The sequence below is a fragment of the Thamnophis sirtalis genome, unplaced genomic scaffold (genome assembly GCF_051295495.1).
Source record: "Thamnophis sirtalis isolate CommonGarterSnake01/CBP01778 unplaced genomic scaffold, rThaSir2_p1.2 scaffold_15, whole genome shotgun sequence".
Classification (NCBI taxonomy): domain Eukaryota; kingdom Metazoa; phylum Chordata; class Lepidosauria; order Squamata; family Natricidae; genus Thamnophis; species Thamnophis sirtalis.
In genome coordinates this window covers 43,740,165-43,759,511 of record NW_028261395.1, presented here as the reverse complement: position 1 = coordinate 43,759,511, position 19,347 = coordinate 43,740,165, and the positions used below count along the sequence as shown (strand labels likewise).

The 19,347-nt window shown below is 46.0% G+C and overlaps 1 protein-coding gene across 1 annotated transcript in view; it reads left to right on the top strand.

The window, feature by feature from the left end:
- The window catches only part of SSU72 (SSU72 homolog, RNA polymerase II CTD phosphatase), a 41,845-nt gene extending 22,864 nt beyond the window's left edge, over positions 1–18,981 (top strand). Inside the window, exons 3-5 of the mRNA XM_087702151.1 lie at positions 15,759–15,898; positions 17,190–17,308; positions 18,231–18,981. Coding sequence (XP_087558277.1) covers positions 15,759–15,898; positions 17,190–17,308; positions 18,231–18,332 — 361 coding nt within the window. The 3' untranslated portion in view covers positions 18,333–18,981. The remainder of the gene's footprint in view (positions 1–15,758; positions 15,899–17,189; positions 17,309–18,230) is intronic.
- Positions 18,982–19,347: the final 366 nt, after the last annotated feature.

Genomic DNA, 19,347 nt, shown 5'->3' with positions numbered 1-19,347 from the left:
TTGGTATCTCCGGCCAGCTGCTCTCTCTTCTGCCTTGGGAGTATGGCCAGCGCACCAGAATCCAGAGGAGCAATGGGCGACGCCATGCATGCCCGGAGAGATGGCTTTGCGTGCCACTTCCGCACGCATGCCATAGGGTTGCCATCACGGAAGTAGGGGATTGCTTTGCCAACAAGGGGATTGCTTTGTAGAGTACAGACAAGATAACTGCCCTCCAATTTCTTTCTCTTTCCCTCCCCTCCACCTCTCATTCTCATGTCCTTCAAAAGAACCTGGAGAGAGGTGGAATTCCCATTTGATGTGGGGCATTGGGGAAGGCCCCTTCCCTCAGCCAGGAATTGAGGCACTGGTTCCCATAGGAAGGACAAGCCTTAACTGGATTCAGGGCTGGGATTTACCTTGGAGCTTTACCTGGGGCAAAGCCTGCCGCAGGCTGTCCTGGGATGCTAAGTCTTTCAGTCAAGGAAGCAGGTAATGGTTACACTGATCTGGAAGGAAGATCATGGCGTCCGTCCTTCTGGAACAGTTGGGACTGTGGTTGCCCCTCGTCAGCTCTTGCCCTTCAGTGCAGACATCTTGCCTTCTAGTATCCCTCTCAGCCTTCTTTCGAGAGTCCTTTAGGTTGAAAGCCCAGTTGGGGGGAACCAATAACGGGAGTTTGCTGCTTCCCCTTCAGCCCTTCTTGAGCTTTTCTCCAGAATCTGAGCAGATCAAACTTTCTCCCAAAAAAGCATTTGGAACCCTTTAGATGGGATGCTTGGTGGAAGAAGGGCTCCTCAGTCCCTTCTGCTGGAGCCCCCTTCTGTCGTTTCCAAACCAAGAAGAACTCTCATATTCTTTCCAAATAGGCCCCGGATGGAGATCTCTCAACGTCCTAGAAACTTCATCCACATCTTGTTCTGTGGCTCAGATCCTTAAAAATCTTTGAAAATATCCGTGGCCGAGGACAGAAGAAAGTTTACGTAGGAAAAAGGCTGCATTGCTTTCTTTTTTAGGACAGTGGTCCCCCAACCTTTGCGGCTTGGCAGGCCGGCTGGGGGAGGGGGAACAGGTCTGTGCAAGTGGTGGGCCACACCCACCTCCAGTCGCACAAGAGAGACGTCTTTGGAGAGAGAGGTGTCTTGGCACCATCAGGCTTCTCTGGGCTAAAAGCTTTTGCAAAGAGACGAAAACAGTGGTGGGATTCATTTTTTTTTTTACTGCCAGTTATGTGGGCGTGGCAGTGGAAGGATACTGCAAAATCCCCATTCCACCCCACTAACTTGCTTTCCAGCCCCGATCTCCTGTTCAGGACAACAAAAGATCATCAGCTGGGAGGCAGCAGGACGGGGCCAGCCTATTTGCTGATTCTCCGAACTACTCAAAATTTCTTACACTGGTTCTCCAGAACTGGTTGAACACCACATCTCTGGACAGAAGGCCTGAAGCCGTGTGGGATCGCTCCCCCGAAGCCTTTTGTCTGTTTGCAAAAGCTTTTTGGCCCGGAGAAGAGAAGCCTTCGGGGTGGGTGGGTGGGTTTAAGGGTGCTCCTTCAGACTCACTGAGGCTGCCCAATAATCCAAAAACAGATTTGGTGTCCTGTGGAGGCCGCCTTGGTTAGTCAGCAAAGATGAGCAGGGCGTGCTTGTCCCACTCAGCCTCTTCTCTCATCGCTCTGCTTTTGAAGTATCAAGAACAGGTTGCCCCGCTTGGGGGGAGGGGCGGAGGAACTGGGCCACATGAGCAACAGGCTAGTGCACGCCTAGAGCTCCTTTGGGGTGAGTGGGGCTGCATGCGCATGCGCACTGGCCCACCACTCCTGCAGCCTGGTTGGGAATAGGTCATGGCCCAAGAGTGGGCCACAGTCCAGAGGTTGGGTGCCCCTGCTCTAGGGGCTGACATGCAGCCCCTCTGGAATTTGGAGCTTACCGCTTTATTGGGTGTTAGTGGTAGGGAATGCTCCCAACACAAAGCTTTTCACCTCCCATCCTCTATGTTCTTCAGGCCCCAGCTGACCTAGAGAGGTGGGGCTGGTAGGGCAAACCCAGAGCAGTTGCATTTGGGGTGGGATGGCTTCAGTTGAGATGGGCTGTAGGACTCTGCTTCACAAGACCGTGGGTGGGAGACATTCTGATTCTTTGACACTGGACAAAAACATGGTCTGTTACTTCTCACTGAATTGATAAGCCTGCCATTACAGATCCCGCATGGGGTTGGAGGCGCCTGTGATGGATTCCCAGAGGGATCTTTTTGACCAAAGCCCACAAGGCCATCAGAAACCGAAATGGTTACCCTGGCTGTTCCAAAGCCTGCAGGGGCACACAAATGGAGACAGCTCCGTGGAACAACTCAGATCTTTTTGAAGCCACCACAACCATCACTATGGCTGGATTCCACCATACTATGATAACCAATCATAGTTTTGGGTTATAGTGGGGAATCTGTAGTGCTTAGGTACATGAGCGTATTGGGGGATTCCCTCACGGGGCTACCGAACCAGATCCACCTAAGCGTCCACTTGTCAGGAATGGCGAATAAGTGGTGAAGGATCCTTCTAGCTTTTCCAGAAACTTTTCTACTATTTGATTTTTAGGCTGGGTGGGCAAGTAGAAATCCAAGTAGATTTCCTAAGCATGCTTCCAAAAGTATCTGCAGGTCCCAGAAGCATTCTTGGAATGGCAGGCTGTGCTTGAGTGAACCTCTTTCTTTTGCAAATGGCTGGGCTTCCTAATTAATTAAAAGAAAATGAAATGTAAAAGAAATTTTGGGGGGTGGAATCTTACGGGACACTGAGAATTTAGCATGTTGTGTGTAAATGCCACCATCCTGGTTAAGTGAATATAAATTCACCTAAGGGGGGATTGAAGTAAGCCATAGCTTGGCACCTGTGACCCAGCCTTAACTAAACATGGCCAATTCCAAACAGTCACACACACACACACATTTTTGGAGGAAGTGCTAAACCTTGTCTCCTGTCTTTTATAAGCTGAGAAAATTTCTCAGGTCAAGGGAGCTGTTTCAAGCAAACTTTGACCAGGCCTTTCAGGGTGCCTGTAACCAGCATCAAACTTCCTACCATAAGGCGGATATATGTACACAGTGTGCTAGAGATTCGAACTTTCTGATCAACAAGCTCAGTGTCTTGGCCACTGAGCTGCCGCGGTTCAAATCCCTAGCACTGCATAACACAGTGAGCTCCCGTTACTTGTCCCAGCTTCTAACAACCTAGCCGTCCGAAAGCACGTTAAAAATGCAAGTAGAAAAATAGGAAACAACTTTGGTAGGAAGGGAACAACGTTCCGGGGACCTTTGGCGTTAAGAGTCATGCCGGCCACATGAATACAGAGACGTCTTCGGACTGCTGACTCTTTGGCTTTGAAACAGAGATGAGCACCGCCCCCTAGAGTGGGGAATGATTAGCACCTATGTGCAAGGGGAACCTTTACCTTTACCTTACACATTGTGCCTCTCTTAATATGTCTAGCTCTCTCCCAGCAAGACCAGGCGGGAATCCTTTTCCTTAATGTGAGTATTTTCCACATTAAGTTTGCTTTGGGCAAGAAGCCTTCCGTCCTATAAACTTCCACCAGTAGCCTGACGTGATACCTCCCCACCCCTTGTTGCCTCCAAACTGCAGACTTAACCTCTCAGTGAGAAGTAGCACGCAAAAGCATTAGGGGAGAAAGATGGGCCCCCTATGTCCTGGGTATAATGGGGGCTATGCTTGTTGCAGCCTTAATAGGATGAGATCCTATCAATTCCCCCCTCTCCCCTTTAAAATAGCACCTTCGGAAGATCTACCGACAGCTGGCACTCTTGTGAAATGATTTGTTTGTACTGAGCACTCAAACACCATTAAAAAAAATGCCTTTGGGTCCCCCCTTCCAGTCCATTCTCTTGGGGTTGCTTTTTATTTTGGTTTGGGTAGTTCTCTAGAGGAGTCCGCCCGATGTCCAAGCAAAGGGGGCAATGCAGACTAAGTCCCTAAGGTGTTGCAGAAGACACCTGGAGGGCAGCAACTGCGAAGTCCTGCACTGATGGTCAAATGCTGTGGGAGAGACCCCTTTTTAAGCTCGGGTTTTTTGTGGGGGGAGTGGGGAGTTTAGCTGAATCCGAACAGCCACAAAAACCTAAAGGGACTGAGACAGCATCTTGGGCCAACCTGCTTTTAAGATGGAGGACTTTACTGGAGTAGAAGGCCACCAATGGACGATGTTGGGCGGTCTTTGGGCCTGCTTCCTTTCTCTGCTTGCTTTCAGACCGCGATAGCGGCTCCTTCAGACCCTGAAGGCTGAAGCAGCAGACTCTTAATTCCATGGAGAGGAAGTGGTACCCTCCCTCCCCGTGTGTAAAAGGAGTGTTGGCCCACTGCTTTGACTCAAGGGGGGGAACCTTCCAGGCCATGGTGGATAATTTATGGTGAGGGTTTGGCTTCTTTCCCTGCTTCCCCTTCCAGTCCGCATGGTCAATCAAGAAATCGCCCAGGCTACCCAGACAGGAAGCATCACGACCAGGACCACCCGAGACAGTAAGGTAAAAAAAAAAAAGCTGCTTAGAATGGCAAAAACGTGTATTCCCACCCACCCACCAACCCCTGGAAACCAGCAGCACCACGCAACCCTTTCATTTCCCTTCTCTAGGAAGATCTGGGTTGACAGAAGTCCTGAAATTTTAGGGAAGATTCCCCTGATCATCGGTAGTCCTTGGAAATTAAGAGGACCTTGACAGGCAAGGTTAGGACAAAGCCCTTCTTTTACGTTTGCTGGAGTAGTTGGTTGGTTGGGAAGTCTTTTTAATTCCTAAATAGCTCCAAACAGATCACTTTCTTTAAAAGAAAAGAGTATTCATCAAGAATGAAGTATTGAGAAAGGCGGACATGTTTTAGGGAAGAAATGGAAAGCTCAGAAAACTTTGTAGGAGATCACCAGTGAGATTGAGGGAGGGAGGGGTGAAACATGCCATCAGCCTTGAGGCACTGCGTGCCCACAAGAGGTTTATATGCCTTGAATTCCTTCTAAACTCTCACTAATTTTGTTTGTTAGTTCAGATTCTTGTAGCGCTGCTTGATTATCTCCTGATTTCCCTAGCGTTTGACAAAACTATTCCTTTGGCCACCTTTCACACAAACCTGTGACCTGATAGCAGTCAATGGGGAGGAAAGTTGTAAGGACTATTATGAGGTAGAGTGAGCAGATGCAGATATTAGCCCAGATTTGACCACTCCTGATCGGTGATTGCAACATTTTTTTTAAAATGGACCTCTGCTCCCTCATATCACACAGGATTTAAATGTATACATAACAAGAGCAACACAAATGGCTTTTTTTCAGCTCTCAGATGAGACAGAGGCTGCTCCCTTCATTAAGACATTTGCAGGTTATTTTCCCATTTGGGATCACCCGCCCAGGATCAAAATTGGCATTGCAAAAATGACCATTGGATTCCGGAATTCCTTCTTTAAATTGTCCTACATAAATTCATTAATGAGTTTAAATTCTGATTTAAGAGATTCCCTTTTTCACTTAGATCTGCAACTTCAGCAATTCCGATTTTAGCCTCGAGAATGGAAAACCTTTCTCTTGAGATTGTGTTTGTCATTTCTCAAGTCTTTCTCAAACTGCGTGATAGAATGGATTTAAACAATCTCTAGGTGTTTACATTCACTGGGATGTAAAAATATCAGCTGATTTTAAAAGCTGCCAGGAAAACAAAAAAAGACACTTCCTAAAATTTGGATTTGCCCATTCAACCCAAAAGTATATCCTGCACCATTGGGCTGAAGAGAGGCCTGCAGAGCGGCATATTTTGCAAAAAAAGAAAAGTTGCTCAGCGGAGCAGCCAGAATATATAGCCAAAAATTAAAATAGCTTTCATCATCAAAGATAGCTTTTTAAAATAATTTCATCTAGGTCAGGAGACATAGGTGGGTTTTTTTTGCAGGGAATTGACAAATCCCTTTAACTAGGTATGGCATGGCTCTGTATTTCTGGGATGACAACCCGTGTCAGCTGGGGTTTAAAATCTGAAAGCCACGTGTCGCTTCTTCCTGCTTGGTTGATCTGGCCACTGGACTCATTCAATGTTGGAGAACACGTGTACTTTCCTACACGGGGGTGGAAAGGATATTTTCATGACTGGTTTTCCAGAACCGTCCACCCTTTTATTAATCATCCCCACAGAAATCATTACACAAGCAGGAGGCCTCATTTAATCCCTGGATTTGTGCAGTAGACTTAGAAAGGTGCTGCATCTCATCTTGCCAAGCTTAGCATGGACAGTGTTGGATTGAGTTTCTAGAATGGTGGGGTCTGAAGGGTACCAACGGGGTATGTTCCTCCCGGCCTAGGTCAGCTTACAGTGTGGCCTGGGAGAAGACCCAAGTTCTGGTGAAGATGTCAGACGTGGTCCCAGGCAAGTTCAGCCTGATGGGAGGAAGAGTTCTGCGCTGCTTTTGAGTTCAGTTGCCATTATCCATGGACAAAGAGATGACAGGAGCTTTTGAGACCAGAGATGACCCTGAGCCAAATGGAAGGTGCTTTGAAGTAGTCAGGTACTCCATACTTGGAAGGTAGACTAGAACCGTGATGGCGAACTAGTGGCACGTGTGCCATCGCCAGCTGCTCTTCTGGTTTCCAGTATGCACATGTGTGTTGGCCAGCTGGTCTTTATGGGCACCGTTTTCCGGGCCATTTTTGGCCCATTTTCTGGGAAAAAACAGCCTGAAAATTTCCCCCAAAATGGCATGTACATGCCAGCCAGCTGGTCTTTTGGTTTCCGATGCCCATGCCCGCACAATCCGGTTTGGGCACTCGGTGCCAAAAACGTTCCCCATCAATGGGCTAGAATGACAGAGTTGGAAGGGACCTTGAAGGTCTTCTAGTCCAATCTGCTGCTCAGGCAGGAAACCAGAAAGATGGTTGTCCAGTCTCTTCTTGAATACCTCCAGTGTTGGAACATTCAGGACTTCTGGGGATCTTGGAATAATCGTTCCACCTTGACTGTCCATCTGTTGGGGAGACATAGCCAGTTTTCTCTCACCAGCCTCCTTCAACCTGCTGCCCTGCAGGCGTGTTAGTCACGGAATTGAAGTCCAGCTCGTGAGAAGCCTAGCTCCTGACGCCGTTTGCCCTGGAAGGAAATACGTTCCAGTAGTTGGGTTTAGTTCCCACCCTCAATTCCAGAACAACCCTGATGCTTTTGTGTAGCTTCTTGCACGAATCCCGCTCTTCTGTTTTACAGGAAGTCCTTGAGTTACGGCCACATTAGAGACTTAACTTCCTCCCCAAGGATGCTGCAATTGCCATAAAAAAACCTGTGTCATTTGCCAAGCACCCAAATCGCGATGATGTGACCATAGGGACACTAAGACTATTGTTTTGAGGATCGATCACAAATTGCTTTTTTAAGCAGCCATAACCTCAAGCGGTGGCTCAGTAGCTAAGACCCTGAGCTTGTCGATCAGAGAGGTCAGCAGTTTGGCGGTTCGAATCCCTAGCGCCGTGTAACAGTGAGCTCCCATGACTTGTCCCAGCTTCTGCCAACCTAGCAGTTCAAAAGCAGGTAAAAAATGCAAGTAGAAAAATAGGAACCACCTTTGGTGGGAAGGGAACAGCGCTCCGTGCTCCTTCGGGAGTTGAGTCATGCCAGTCACATGACCACGGAGATGTCTTCAGACAGTGCTGGCTCTTCGGCTTTGAAACGGAGATTAGCTCTGCCCCCTAGAGTTGGGAACGACTATCATGTATGTGCAAGGGGAACCTTTAACCGCAAGCAATCACTAAATGAATGATGGCCGTTAAATTGAGGCCTATCTGTAAGTTAGTGAATCATGCAAAACATGGAAGATTTTAGAAGCAGCCGAGCCAGCCTTGGACAAAGACAACCATTAAAGAGCAATCAAGGCTTAAATCACTCTGTTTTAGGAGAGAGAGGAAAAGTTAGATTTAAAAAGTCTGGGAAAACAAACAAGACTTAATTGTTGCTCCCTTGATATCGGAGCCTTTTCAGCCTTTTCGGTGCCCTTTGGCCTTGGTCCTTGCCCTCAAGTAGCTTCCATAGAAAGCTGCAATCCAGAAGAGCAGAATCCTACTGGATTTTGCTAATCGCTTTGGAATTAGGACTCGGGGCCTACGGAGGAACGAGTTTAAACCTTTATTTTCTTGTTTTTATTTCCTCCTCCTTAACCAGACGTAAGGGAGAGAGAGCACAGCCTCCCACGCGGGGTGGGCTTATAGTTGGAAACAAGAGAAGCAAGATTCAAGTCAGAGAAAAAGAACTGGGATGGTTTCAAGTACACATTTGGGTAGAATTAACAGCCAGGTACAGTACAAAAAGTGAGCATTTTTTTATTTCTAGACGTAGAGGAAAGACAGAACGGAAGCTTAGCCTTTGGGGCAAATTCCCTGGCTTTTACCCAAAGCTCAGTAGCAGAGAAGGGATTGTTGACACCCTTCTCCAAGGGAAACAAAAGAGGCACGGACAGGTTTTGTTTTTGTTTTTTTTTACAAAAAAAAAAAAGTGATATATCTGGAAGAAAGGCTTAGGCCGGCTGAGCCACCATATTAGTAAGGCTTTGTTTTCACCTATTTAAGAACGCACATGGTTTGAACGGCCATTTTCAAATAAAAGAAAAAAATAATTGAGAAAACAGAATTCAACCACATTTTTCTTTCCTTTCCAGTCTCCCTGAATTCAATGGCTTTCTCCACTATGGATTCTGGGCGGGCAAAACTCAGCTATGACGTGTTCATCTGCCTTTTCATCCTGCCATCCTTCCTTGCCCCGGCTTGGCAAGTCAAAAACCCTTAATGCGACCCCTCTTGTTTCTCCTGACAGATCTTTCTGATGTGTTTAACAGATTGATAGGGTTGGAAGGGGCCTTATAGGTCATCTAGTCCAACCCCCTGCCCAAGCAGGAGACCCTACACCATTTCTCACATGGCAGTCCAATTTCTTCTTGAAAGTCTCCAGGGATGAAGCTCCCACAACTTCCGAATGCAACTTCTGTTCCATAGGTTGATTGTTCTCACTATCAGAAAAATTCTCCTTATTTCCAGGTTGAATCTCTCCTTGTTCAGTTTCCATCCATTATTCCTTGTCGGGCCTTCAGGGGCTTTGGAAAATAGCTTGACCCCCACCCCTCTGTGGCAGCCTCTCAAATATTGGGAAATGCTATCCTGTCTCCCCTGGTCCTTCTCTTCACTAGACTAGCCATGCCCAATTCCTGCAACCGTTCTTCATATATATTAGTCTCCAGTCCCCTAGTAATCTTTGTTGCTCTTCTCTGCACTTTTTCTAGAGTCTCAACATCTTTTTTATAGTGTGACCAAAACTGAATGCAGTACTCTAGGTATGTTCTGTTGGACTTCAAATCCTATCAGGCTCAGCCAATGCCAAGTTCACCCCCAGGGGGCACTGGGATGGTTAAGAGCAGGTCTAGGTTGTCTCAAATCATCGTGAAAGGATTGAGAGAAGGGGGTCTTGGGATTTTTGGGGTGGGTGGGAAACGATTCATCCTCTTGCGGTCTTTCCGAAGCCCGCGAAACCCACAGGTTTTTCTTGAGAAAAATCCCATCTCACGTCAGTTTTCCTGAGAGGAGAAACTTGGATGGCCATCGCCCCTGCTGGCAAAGAGGATTTGGAATGTAGGAAGAACCTGTACAAGAGCGGAAAAAACCACAGAAAAAGCAGTGATTGGAGAGGGAGCTTTGATTTTCCATCTGGCAGGTTGAGAAAGGGCCAACCATGATGAGTGCCAGTCCATAAGGAGTTGATGAGGACAAGCAAAATAAGACGATAGGAAGGAAACAAATATTAAAAGCAAATTTCCACAGGCTCCCTTCCAAATTTGGCAAGTGACCCTGACGGGGTCCTTGCTGAAATGTTGATAAATTCTTCTGAATGTTTTATCTCATTCCTCCTCCTCCTCCTGGCAGCTTGACCTTGGGTTCTACAACAATCGTGATCTATGGACGTGATTTTCACAACCATCCCTTCTAACAGACTTGGCAACCTGCCACGCTAATGCACATGCTTGGTTATCCAGATCATGGTTATCTCAAAGGTGTTCCCCCCCCCCCAAAAAAAGGCAACCGGACTTCCTTTGTTTTTTCCTTCAAGATGTTTCCCTTCTCATCCAAGAAGCTTCAATGGTTCCCAGCTCATGAAGCTTCTTGGATGAGAAGCGAAAACGTCTTCAAGGAACAACAAAGGAAATCCAGTTGCATTTTGGGGGGGAAAAAACAACACCTTTGAAATTGTCCTCGGGGATATTTTTGGACCGCTGCTCCCTGGCTGCTTTGCCATTGATAAGACTGGCTGCAGCTGATGGAGGTTGAGGTCCAAGGCATTTGGTGCCTCATCTCTTCAGTAGTTCGCACCAAGTCATTTTTTTTTAAACAGAAAAAGGGCCAAAGCATGACAGAAGGATTTCCATATTTTAGGTTAGATGTTAGGTTTGCTCTAATCTTCTAACTGCTGAAATATCCATGTAGCATTCCTTTGGATTTCCCCTCAAGATCTCGATCTTCACTTTCGGTGTGTGTGTGTGTGTGTGTGTGTGTGTGTACAATTGCATTTCTCCTTCTCTATTATCCCCGTTTCCCTGAAAATAAGACCTCCCTTGATAATAAGCCCAATCCGAAAATAAGGCCTAGTGCTTATTTTTGTGGGGGGGTCAGACCCTGTCTTATTTTTGGGGAAACACAGTAGCTTTGATATTGTCTGACCTTAGAAGGTGCTTCTCCTTTCTACCTTGATGCCCCCCCCCCCCTTTCTCGGTGTGTCCTGTGGAAGCACCGGAGTGACAGCTTTTGTGGTCTCCTATGTTACATTGTGACATCGGTTACCTTTTCAGTTCATTTTATCTATTGGGATTCTCCCACGCAAGTCAGTTGGTACATATTTCCTGCGTGGGCCTTTGGCATCTCGTAGGAAGAGCGGGCTTTCTTCAGTTCCTTTCTTTTTGGGGGGGGGCATACAGGGGTGACATTCGTGTATCCTTGTCCACTCTTACTCTTCGTGGCATCACCCTTGTTTGCTGTGGAATTCTCCTCCTGCAAACAGTTATTGGATCCAAGACATCAGCTAGGACAGCAGTCACCAACTGGTGGTTTGCAGAAAAATTATTTGCGTTTTTTATATTGCATTAAATCAGGGTTCTTCAAACTACGGCCCCTGAGACAGATACGTGCAATGAACGTTTGTGTAGCTGCAGAGTCTCCCCTTTGGAGTCTTTTGTATGGGTCAGAGGGGGGCAGAAATTCCGACTTGGGGTCTGCTTTGGCCTCCTGGTGCGGGGCTTTGGGTGAAGGCTGGAGGGAAGAGCCGCTGGTAGAGAAGAGCCGGAGGGCCTTGTTCCAGTGGGAATGTTATCATGGCCTGGAACTGGCTGACCATCTCAGCCCGCTGAGCCTCCAGGCGTTGGCACCTGGCCTTGCACTCCTGCAGGTCTTCCCTCTGCTTGGGAAGCCTATGCTCCTCAGTGAGGTGCTTCTGCTGAGCCTCCTCCTTGGTCAGATCCAATTTGAACTGAGCTGTTTTGCCAACTCTTTTTCCTGGTGGCTGCTTAGCTTCCTATTGGGGCCCAAAGGACTCCAGGCAGACAAGGAGTGGCTGGGAGGGGAGGGGTGAGTAGAAGCCATCGAGGCACTCCTCAACGTGAGTGACATCAAGTTGGCCATGTCCACTCAATCACATGACCACCTAGCCACGCCCACCCAGTCAGTCATTAGGCAGATCATGTTAGTGATCCGTGGGATTTAAAATTATGAATTTAGTGGTCCCTTTAGTGGAGACCCCTGATATAGGTGATGTTAATCACCAGCAGGGGAAACTGGCAGTTGGGACGGGTGAAGAGGATTTCCAGCAATAGCCCTCCCGTTCCTGCTTTGCTTGGAGACTTTTCAGAGACAACAGTCTACCAGATGTTTGAAACTTCCATCTTCCTTCAATTGCAGAAATGCTTTCAATGGGTAGCTGCAAGGAGTGAATTTTGAGGGGCTGTTACGGGATGTTTCCACCTCCCACATAAGTTGTGCACCACACTACAGGATTCCCTACTTAGATCCACCTAGCAGCTTTGAGGGTAGCGATAGGTGGCGAGATGTGTTTGTGACATAATTGTTGGACCTTTGGCCTTTTGCTCCAGTGTGGTGTGTGTTTTATTGCCTCGTCGTTTTCTTTGGATGTTCTGGCATTCTTCGATCTTGTTTGCCACTCAAGATTTGCTTGGCTCTATAAATTTAATAAAAATAACCAGCTAAGAACTGGAGGTTCTGGACCAAATCTGTCTCTGGTGTCAGAGGGCAGTTATTCATCATTTTAAGCAAGGTTGGTGGGATCAACTCGATCCCGTTTATTTCTGTTGGAGAAATGAATGTTTAATCGTTTTGAGATGTGACCTAATCTTCATCCTCACCATCCCTGGAACTGAGGAGAAATGACTTGGGAGGGTTTGGCGCTGCGATTGAGAGCACAAGATCAACCAAGGTAAGCTTGGAGCCCACCTCAAAAGGTGGGACAGTTCCAAAGCGTTGCTCCTCTTTGAAAAAGGAAGAAGGCAAGGACAGCAGAGGAAAAGTAGATGGGAGATCCAAAGTAGAAGAGAAAGCACTTGTGGAAGAAGGGGATTCAGGTTTCTCCACCCATTCTCCTGACTGCCTGGCTTGTAAAGTTCCTCCTTTGAGACACCAACAATGAGGACAGAAGTTCTCTGTTGCGTTAGTTCTCTTCGGAGATGGACATAGGCCACTGGAAAGCACAAGTAAGATAAGTCTAGCCTTGGATTTCAGTGTTGGCTGTAGATGCGAAGAAGTTGAACGCGAGAGCCACTTTTTAGACACTGGTTGGATCCACAATGCCAGGTGCTAGCTTGTTTTGTATTTTGGCTTACTACGTTTCATAAACCCAGCAAACGTGAGGTTAAACCAAGCTTTGTGACTTGATGAGTCATGTGAAGCTAGCCCTTCAGCAAATTGGGCCTTCAAGCAACTCCCTCTTGATGCCATCCTCTGAACCAGGCCTCCGGGACACTGTACGAATGTATAAAACATTCATCAGATCTTGTCAGAGCAGCGATATCTGCGGTTCCTTAGGGAATAAGGAAGTCAGATTAATTTTCTAAAAATTCCCTCTGTAGCTACTGGGAATTTGTGCTTTTGGCACAATGAGAGCCTGGGGATGCCCTCCTTGTCTACTCAGGCACGTCTCATGTAGCAGTGAATGATGCGCAGATTCTCATGAGGCCTTAGTCCAGCAATATATGAGGTTGGACGGTTGTGGGAATCCTCCCAGTTCTTGTCTGAAGACCCATCCTGTTTCTCAGCAACCTGAAGGATCTAGCATTTCTGGTTTTGGAGAAACCAGATATAACCATCTTTCTAACCATCATCTAACCATCTTGACTAGCAAGTATTGATAGTCTTCCATCTTCTGTGCTGGAAAGCTACCTGAGATGGCCACCATCACACCATCTTCTACAAGGTCTTTCATACAAAAACATGCCCTGCAAGCCAGTAACGTGACCCATCCGCTACTTCCATCCAGCATCGTGGGACGACCAACCTTCCAAGGTTGGTCGTCCAACCGACCAATCTTCCAAATTGTGAGAAACAATTTGTTTTTGTCTGCGCTGTTCATTTCTCCCAACTCTTGTCCCTCGCTAGGTCAATTTCTTCAACTCTTCCTTTTGTTCCAGCACATTCCCCATTTCTTTACTTGCTTGTTTGAAGTCCCATGCCCAAGACAGGGATGTTATGAGGATGGAAGAGAAAATATACTGTTTCTGTTTTGTGTACAAGACATATCATACTAGCATATTATGGAGAGGAGGCGGTTGTGGTTGTAGTACAATTGAGACATTTATTTAGTAACCACAGTCCTTCAAACCACAAGACGTAGACCTTCTATTGTGAGGTAGGTAGATTTAACAGATTAACAAGAGTTGGAAGGGACCTTATAAGTCATCTAGTTCAACTCCCTGTTCAAGCAGGAGACCCTACACCATTTCTGACAAATGGCAGACCAGTCTCTTGAAAGTCTCAAGTGATGAATCTCCCACAACTTCTGAAGGCAACTTCTGTTCCACTGGTTGATTGTTCTCACTGTCAGAAAGTTCCTCCTTATTTCCAGGTTGAATCTCTCCTTGATCAGTTTCCATCTATTCTTCCTTGTCTGGCCTTCGGGTACTTTGAAAAATAGCTTGACCCCCCCTCCTCTCTAAGGCATCCCCTCAAATATTGGAACACTGCTATCCTGTCTCTTCCTGGTCCTTCGACATTGAATCGTACCTTAGTTTCTTGGCCAAGCAGGTCCTGGAATTAATAATCCACATTATTTCCCATCTCTGCATAAAATCTGCTCCTTTCCTCTTGTTTTTGCCCTTGCAAATTTGATTGAATTATTTCAGCGCAGTACACCTCTCAAACTGGCCTAGCGGGGGCAGCAGCCTTTCAAATGACATGCCAAGCTGGGGTCGCTCTTGAGTTTTTGGAAGTCACTTGACTTCTGCTCTCAGATCTTATCTCGTCCACTTGGGTTTTGTTTATAGGTTTGTGAACCTTGCTCAATAGACCTAGTGTGTTGGCAAAGCTTGTCCCTCAACAAATGTGGGCTGTTCAACGCAAGTAAGAAAAGCATTATAGAATTGCACTCAAGGTGTGTAGGGTGGTTTCCAGCTTCAATCAAGTGTTCTGTTCTCCTATCAAATGGTTGGTAGATCTGGGCTGACATTGTCAATAACTCTGGGAAGACGTTGGGCTGGTGTTGAGTCTTCAACTTATGTCTCCATAAGTATCTACACTCCATAACTATCTGTAATTGTGGCTTTCACCTAATCAATCTTCTGGGTTGTAGCAGAAATGTGGTTTTGCTATTTGGGGTTGTAGATGTGTCCTCAGCCAAGACTGGTTGAAATCCCCACATAGGTCATTCTGGGATCTTTTTGAGTTTATTCCTAGAATTGGGTGAAAACTGACAAAAGCCGAGTTGATTTTCAGCCTTGATTTCTACGACTATTTGGCAGCCATTCCTAGAAAAATCAGCGGATCTCAAGTCCTTGGTGTTTGGGAACAACAAACAAGTTTCAAACCAAAGAATCAGTAGATGACGCAGAGAATGTTCAGCAGAATAAAAGGGCAAAAAACAATAAAATCACACCGGGTTGAAAAAAATACCACCTCCGTTTTATAATTAGCAGATCTGTAGCTTTGTGAAACCAAAAAAGGCTAGAATTGAGGTGCTGTCATCCAATTTTTTTCCCCCATTTAAATATTGCCTTCGTTGGGTGGATGGATGAATGAAGCAAAGACACCTGTTATCCCATTATTCCAGCCAAGCTTATTCACCAATAGAAAAGTTTCTGCCTTGAGATAAAAATGCCTAAATGTTAATATTAAAGCTTTTTAACAGATCGTTGCAAATTATCCCAGTTTAACAACACAGTCATCTAGTTGATGAAACACTATGGGAAATTGTTATTTTCCTAATTGTTATTTATTTGATTTATAGCCTGGGTTTTCCATCCAACCATACAGCTCCCAGTTTTCTAACTACCCAGAAGATTAAAAGTCTGTCCTGTATTTCTAAAATGATATTGAGGCTTGGGAAGGTTTGGTTTTATTTCCAGGGGCAAAAGGCTCCTTAGTTTTGAACTCATTTGAAAGTTCTGTTTTTTTCCCTCTCCTTCTGGGTCACTGATCCCCAGCTGAGTCCTGTTCGCAGTGACAAAAAGATCAGTTCCGTTCCACTTTTGTTGAGTTCCTTAACCCTGATTGCTTCAGCTATACACAGAATGGGATTTTGCACATGTTGGACCGAAACAAACGGATTAAGCCCCGCCCGGAAAGATTCCAGAATTGCAAAGACGTCTTCGATTTGATCTTAACGTGCGAAGAAAGAGTTTATGATCAAGTGATAGAAGGTGAGGCCTGGCCTTGGGGAGGTTCAAGAGTGGATGGGTTGGATTTGCAAGCTGGGGGGGGGGGGGGCTTTATAATGCTGTGTGCAAGTGACCTTGGGTGAGAGGGAAGAGACCTGTTGTGGTCCACCGGCAGCCTGCGGAGCTAGCAAGAGAGTCAGACAGGAAGTTGGAGAGGAACATGGGACAGTCCTGGAGTCGGGAAGGCTCTGATGAGGCTATCAGAGGCAGAGGAGACCAGAGCCATCTGGGAGTTATGTGCTGCCTCCGGAGTCTGACATCAGCAAGGCAGAGGAACAGGGGGAGCTGTCAGAAGGCAAGAACAGTTAAAACAAAAGGGGCGATTCAAGAGTAAGGCTTGGAGATGATTGGCCCCTCCCATAAGACATAAAGGAGGAGCAAAGGCACGTGAGCCTTTGCAGGAAACAACTTTGTTCGTTCTGGTCAGTTGAAAGTCTGAAGCTCCATTTTGGACTCTGTGCTCCGTGTGGCTAATTACAAGGCTAATTGCCAGTTAGGTCTTTAGCAGTGTTTCAAGGGAAGTAAAGGTGGGTGCTTATCAGCCTTATCCTGAAAGACTTTGACAGACTACTGTCAGACTCTTTACAAACTATTTGTGACTCATTACGGGCTGTGAATGACCATAATGAAATAAAAAGAGGGTGTTTGGAACTAAGTGTGTGCTTTTTACTGTCTCAGGAAGCCTAGGTCAGAACAAGACCTAGCCAAGGATCAGTCAGATAAGAGGCATCTGAGCCCACAGGAAAAAATTGGGGTGTGGAAAACATCAAAGAAGGAACCCCCTCTAGTTTCTTCAACTATAAAGGGGGCAAGGGAGTGGGCTTTCAGATTGGCAAGATTCTGTTAATGTAATCTTACCATAAAGTAGAATTAGTTCTACTAATTAAGTGGGGCAGTGTATGGAAGGAAGCTTGGGGGCTGGGGGTTGAATTCTACCCACCCGGGTGTCTTTACATCTTTAAAGTTTTGAATGCAGGTTTCTAGCTCTCATGATGTTCCACGTAGATATTTGAAGGGGCTCCCTCAGAAACAAAAAAGGGACGGTTTGCCTTTTGCTTTGATATATATATCCGTCTCTATTTTCCCAACCTCCTTAAATTATTCAAACCAGGCATATATAAAATTTGCAGATTTGGGGGATTTTTATTCGTTGGGTTCAGAATTTGAATCCTGGGGACCAAGCACATACCTAAATATGGCTGCAGTAAAACAGAAAAGCGGTTTTGTTTTTCATTTTCTTTAACCTTTTTTTTCCCCTCTCTGTCTTCTTAAGATTTAAATTCTAGAGAACAGGAAACATGTCAGCCTGTACACGTAATAAATGTCGATATTCAAGATAATCACGAAGAGGCAACTCTGGGTGCTTTCCTTATCTGCGAGCTGTGCCAATGTGTAAGTCCAAACACCCTGTTGCGGAAATTCCTAGGCTGGTTTCTGATACCACACCTTGCTTATTTAGCCTAACCCTATTGCAATATATACATTGGACTACATCTCCCATCCCCTCCATCTGGCTTGGCTCAGTGCCTTCCACCAAGGGCGGAACATGTGCACACAGCACCAGCTGTATTTTAATTGGGGTGGCGTACGGAAGGAAACTTGGGGATTGATATCTAGTCCCAAAACACCATTCATACTTTTTTTTAAAAGCCTCTTCCCCCACCCTTCGAATAAAATCTGAATGAATTATCGAAAGGAAGGAAGGAAGGAAGGAAGGAAGGAAGGAAGGAAGGAAGGAAGGAAGGAAGGAAGGAAGGAAGGAAGGAAGGAAAAGGCATAGAGCAAAGGAGACATGGTGGCTCAGTGGCTAAGACGCTGAGCTTGTCAATCAGAAAGGTTGGCGGTTCGAATCCCTAGCGCCTCATAACGGAGTGAGCTCCCGTGACTTGTCCCAGCTTCTGTCAACCTAGTTTGAAAGCATATAAAAAATGCAAGGAGAAAAAATAGGAACCACCTTTTGGTGGGAGGGTAACAGCGTTCCGTGCGCCTTCAGCATTGAGTCATGCCGGCCACATGACCACGGAAAACATCTTTGGCCTCTGCGCTGACCCTGCACTTACCTGGCATCCAAAATGGGCTGTGTGGAGACTCCGGGGAGGGGAGGGGAGGGGTCGGCCTGTACTTGTAACTATCGGTTCAGCAAACCAGATTAAAATTAATATCCGGTTCACCCAAACCAGTCCGAACTGGCTGAATCCCACCCCTGACAATTACTATCTCTGTATATTTTGGAGGGGGGAAGTTGAAGAAAACATTTGTTCTCCAGTGTAAAGTAATTAAATGTGTGTGTTCCTCCCCCCTTTCCTTTCTGCAGATACAACACACGGAAGATATGGAAAATGAGATAGATGAGCTATTACAAGAATTTGAAGAGAAAAGCGGGAGGACTTTTCTGCACACAGTCTGCTTTTATTAAAAAAAAAAAAAAAACCAATTCAGACGAACAAACCCATTTCCTCCAGGCCTTACCGCAGACGAAAGAGGCATGTTTAGTTTTGACTCAACGGGACATTTCCCCCCTCCCTTTGGGAAAGCCAACGTCCAATCCAACTCACTTTCTCGTTGCTGTTTTAATTTCCTTCGGCCCACTGTATTTTTATTTTATTGATATTATTATTATTATTATTTGCGGCGCAAGGGAGGGGGTTTCTATAGAGGGACGCAAATGAACTCTGCTGAGAAAAACTTGAGGGGGGAAAAGAAAAAAGAAAGAACTTCTCTTCCTTGAGCCTGGTTTATTTAAGACTGAAAAGATCAAGATTTGTTTTTAATCCCCTCTCCTCTTTTTCCCCCTTCCCCCTTTTCCCTTCCACTCTGGCTACCTTACTTGAATGGTTATAAGTAGGGTTTTAATTATACGAAGAATGTTTTCCACAAAAGAGATCGTTTCTATGTGCCAGTATAAAATCTTAACTTTATTTCGGTTGGTCGCTTTATTGGGGAGGGGGTGGGACACGAACTGAACAGCTGGAATATGGAAAGATTGGGCTGGAGCAATGCATATCTTGTATAATAGTAGCAATGAAATTGGAATCCTCTAATAAATGCAAATCTCATCGACTGTTTCTTCGGCTGCATACGTTGGATGGAGAGGAGGCTCGATCTCGCCTTTGCATAAGGGTTAGGCTCTACTGTAGGGAGTCCTCGACTTATGACCACAGTTGAGCCCATAATTTCTGCTAAGCAATTGTAAAATTGCTAAGCAAGCTGTTAAGTGAGTGATACCTCATTTTATGACCTGTTGTGCCACAGTTAAGCGAATTGCTGCAGTTATTAAGAGAACTGTGTGGTCGTTAAGTGAATCTGGCTTCCCCCTTTGATTTTGCTTGTCGGAAGCTGGCTGGGAAGGTTGCAAATGGCGAACACCAGACACACACACACACACACACACACAGAGAGACACCAGCATGCTGCAACTCATCATAAATACA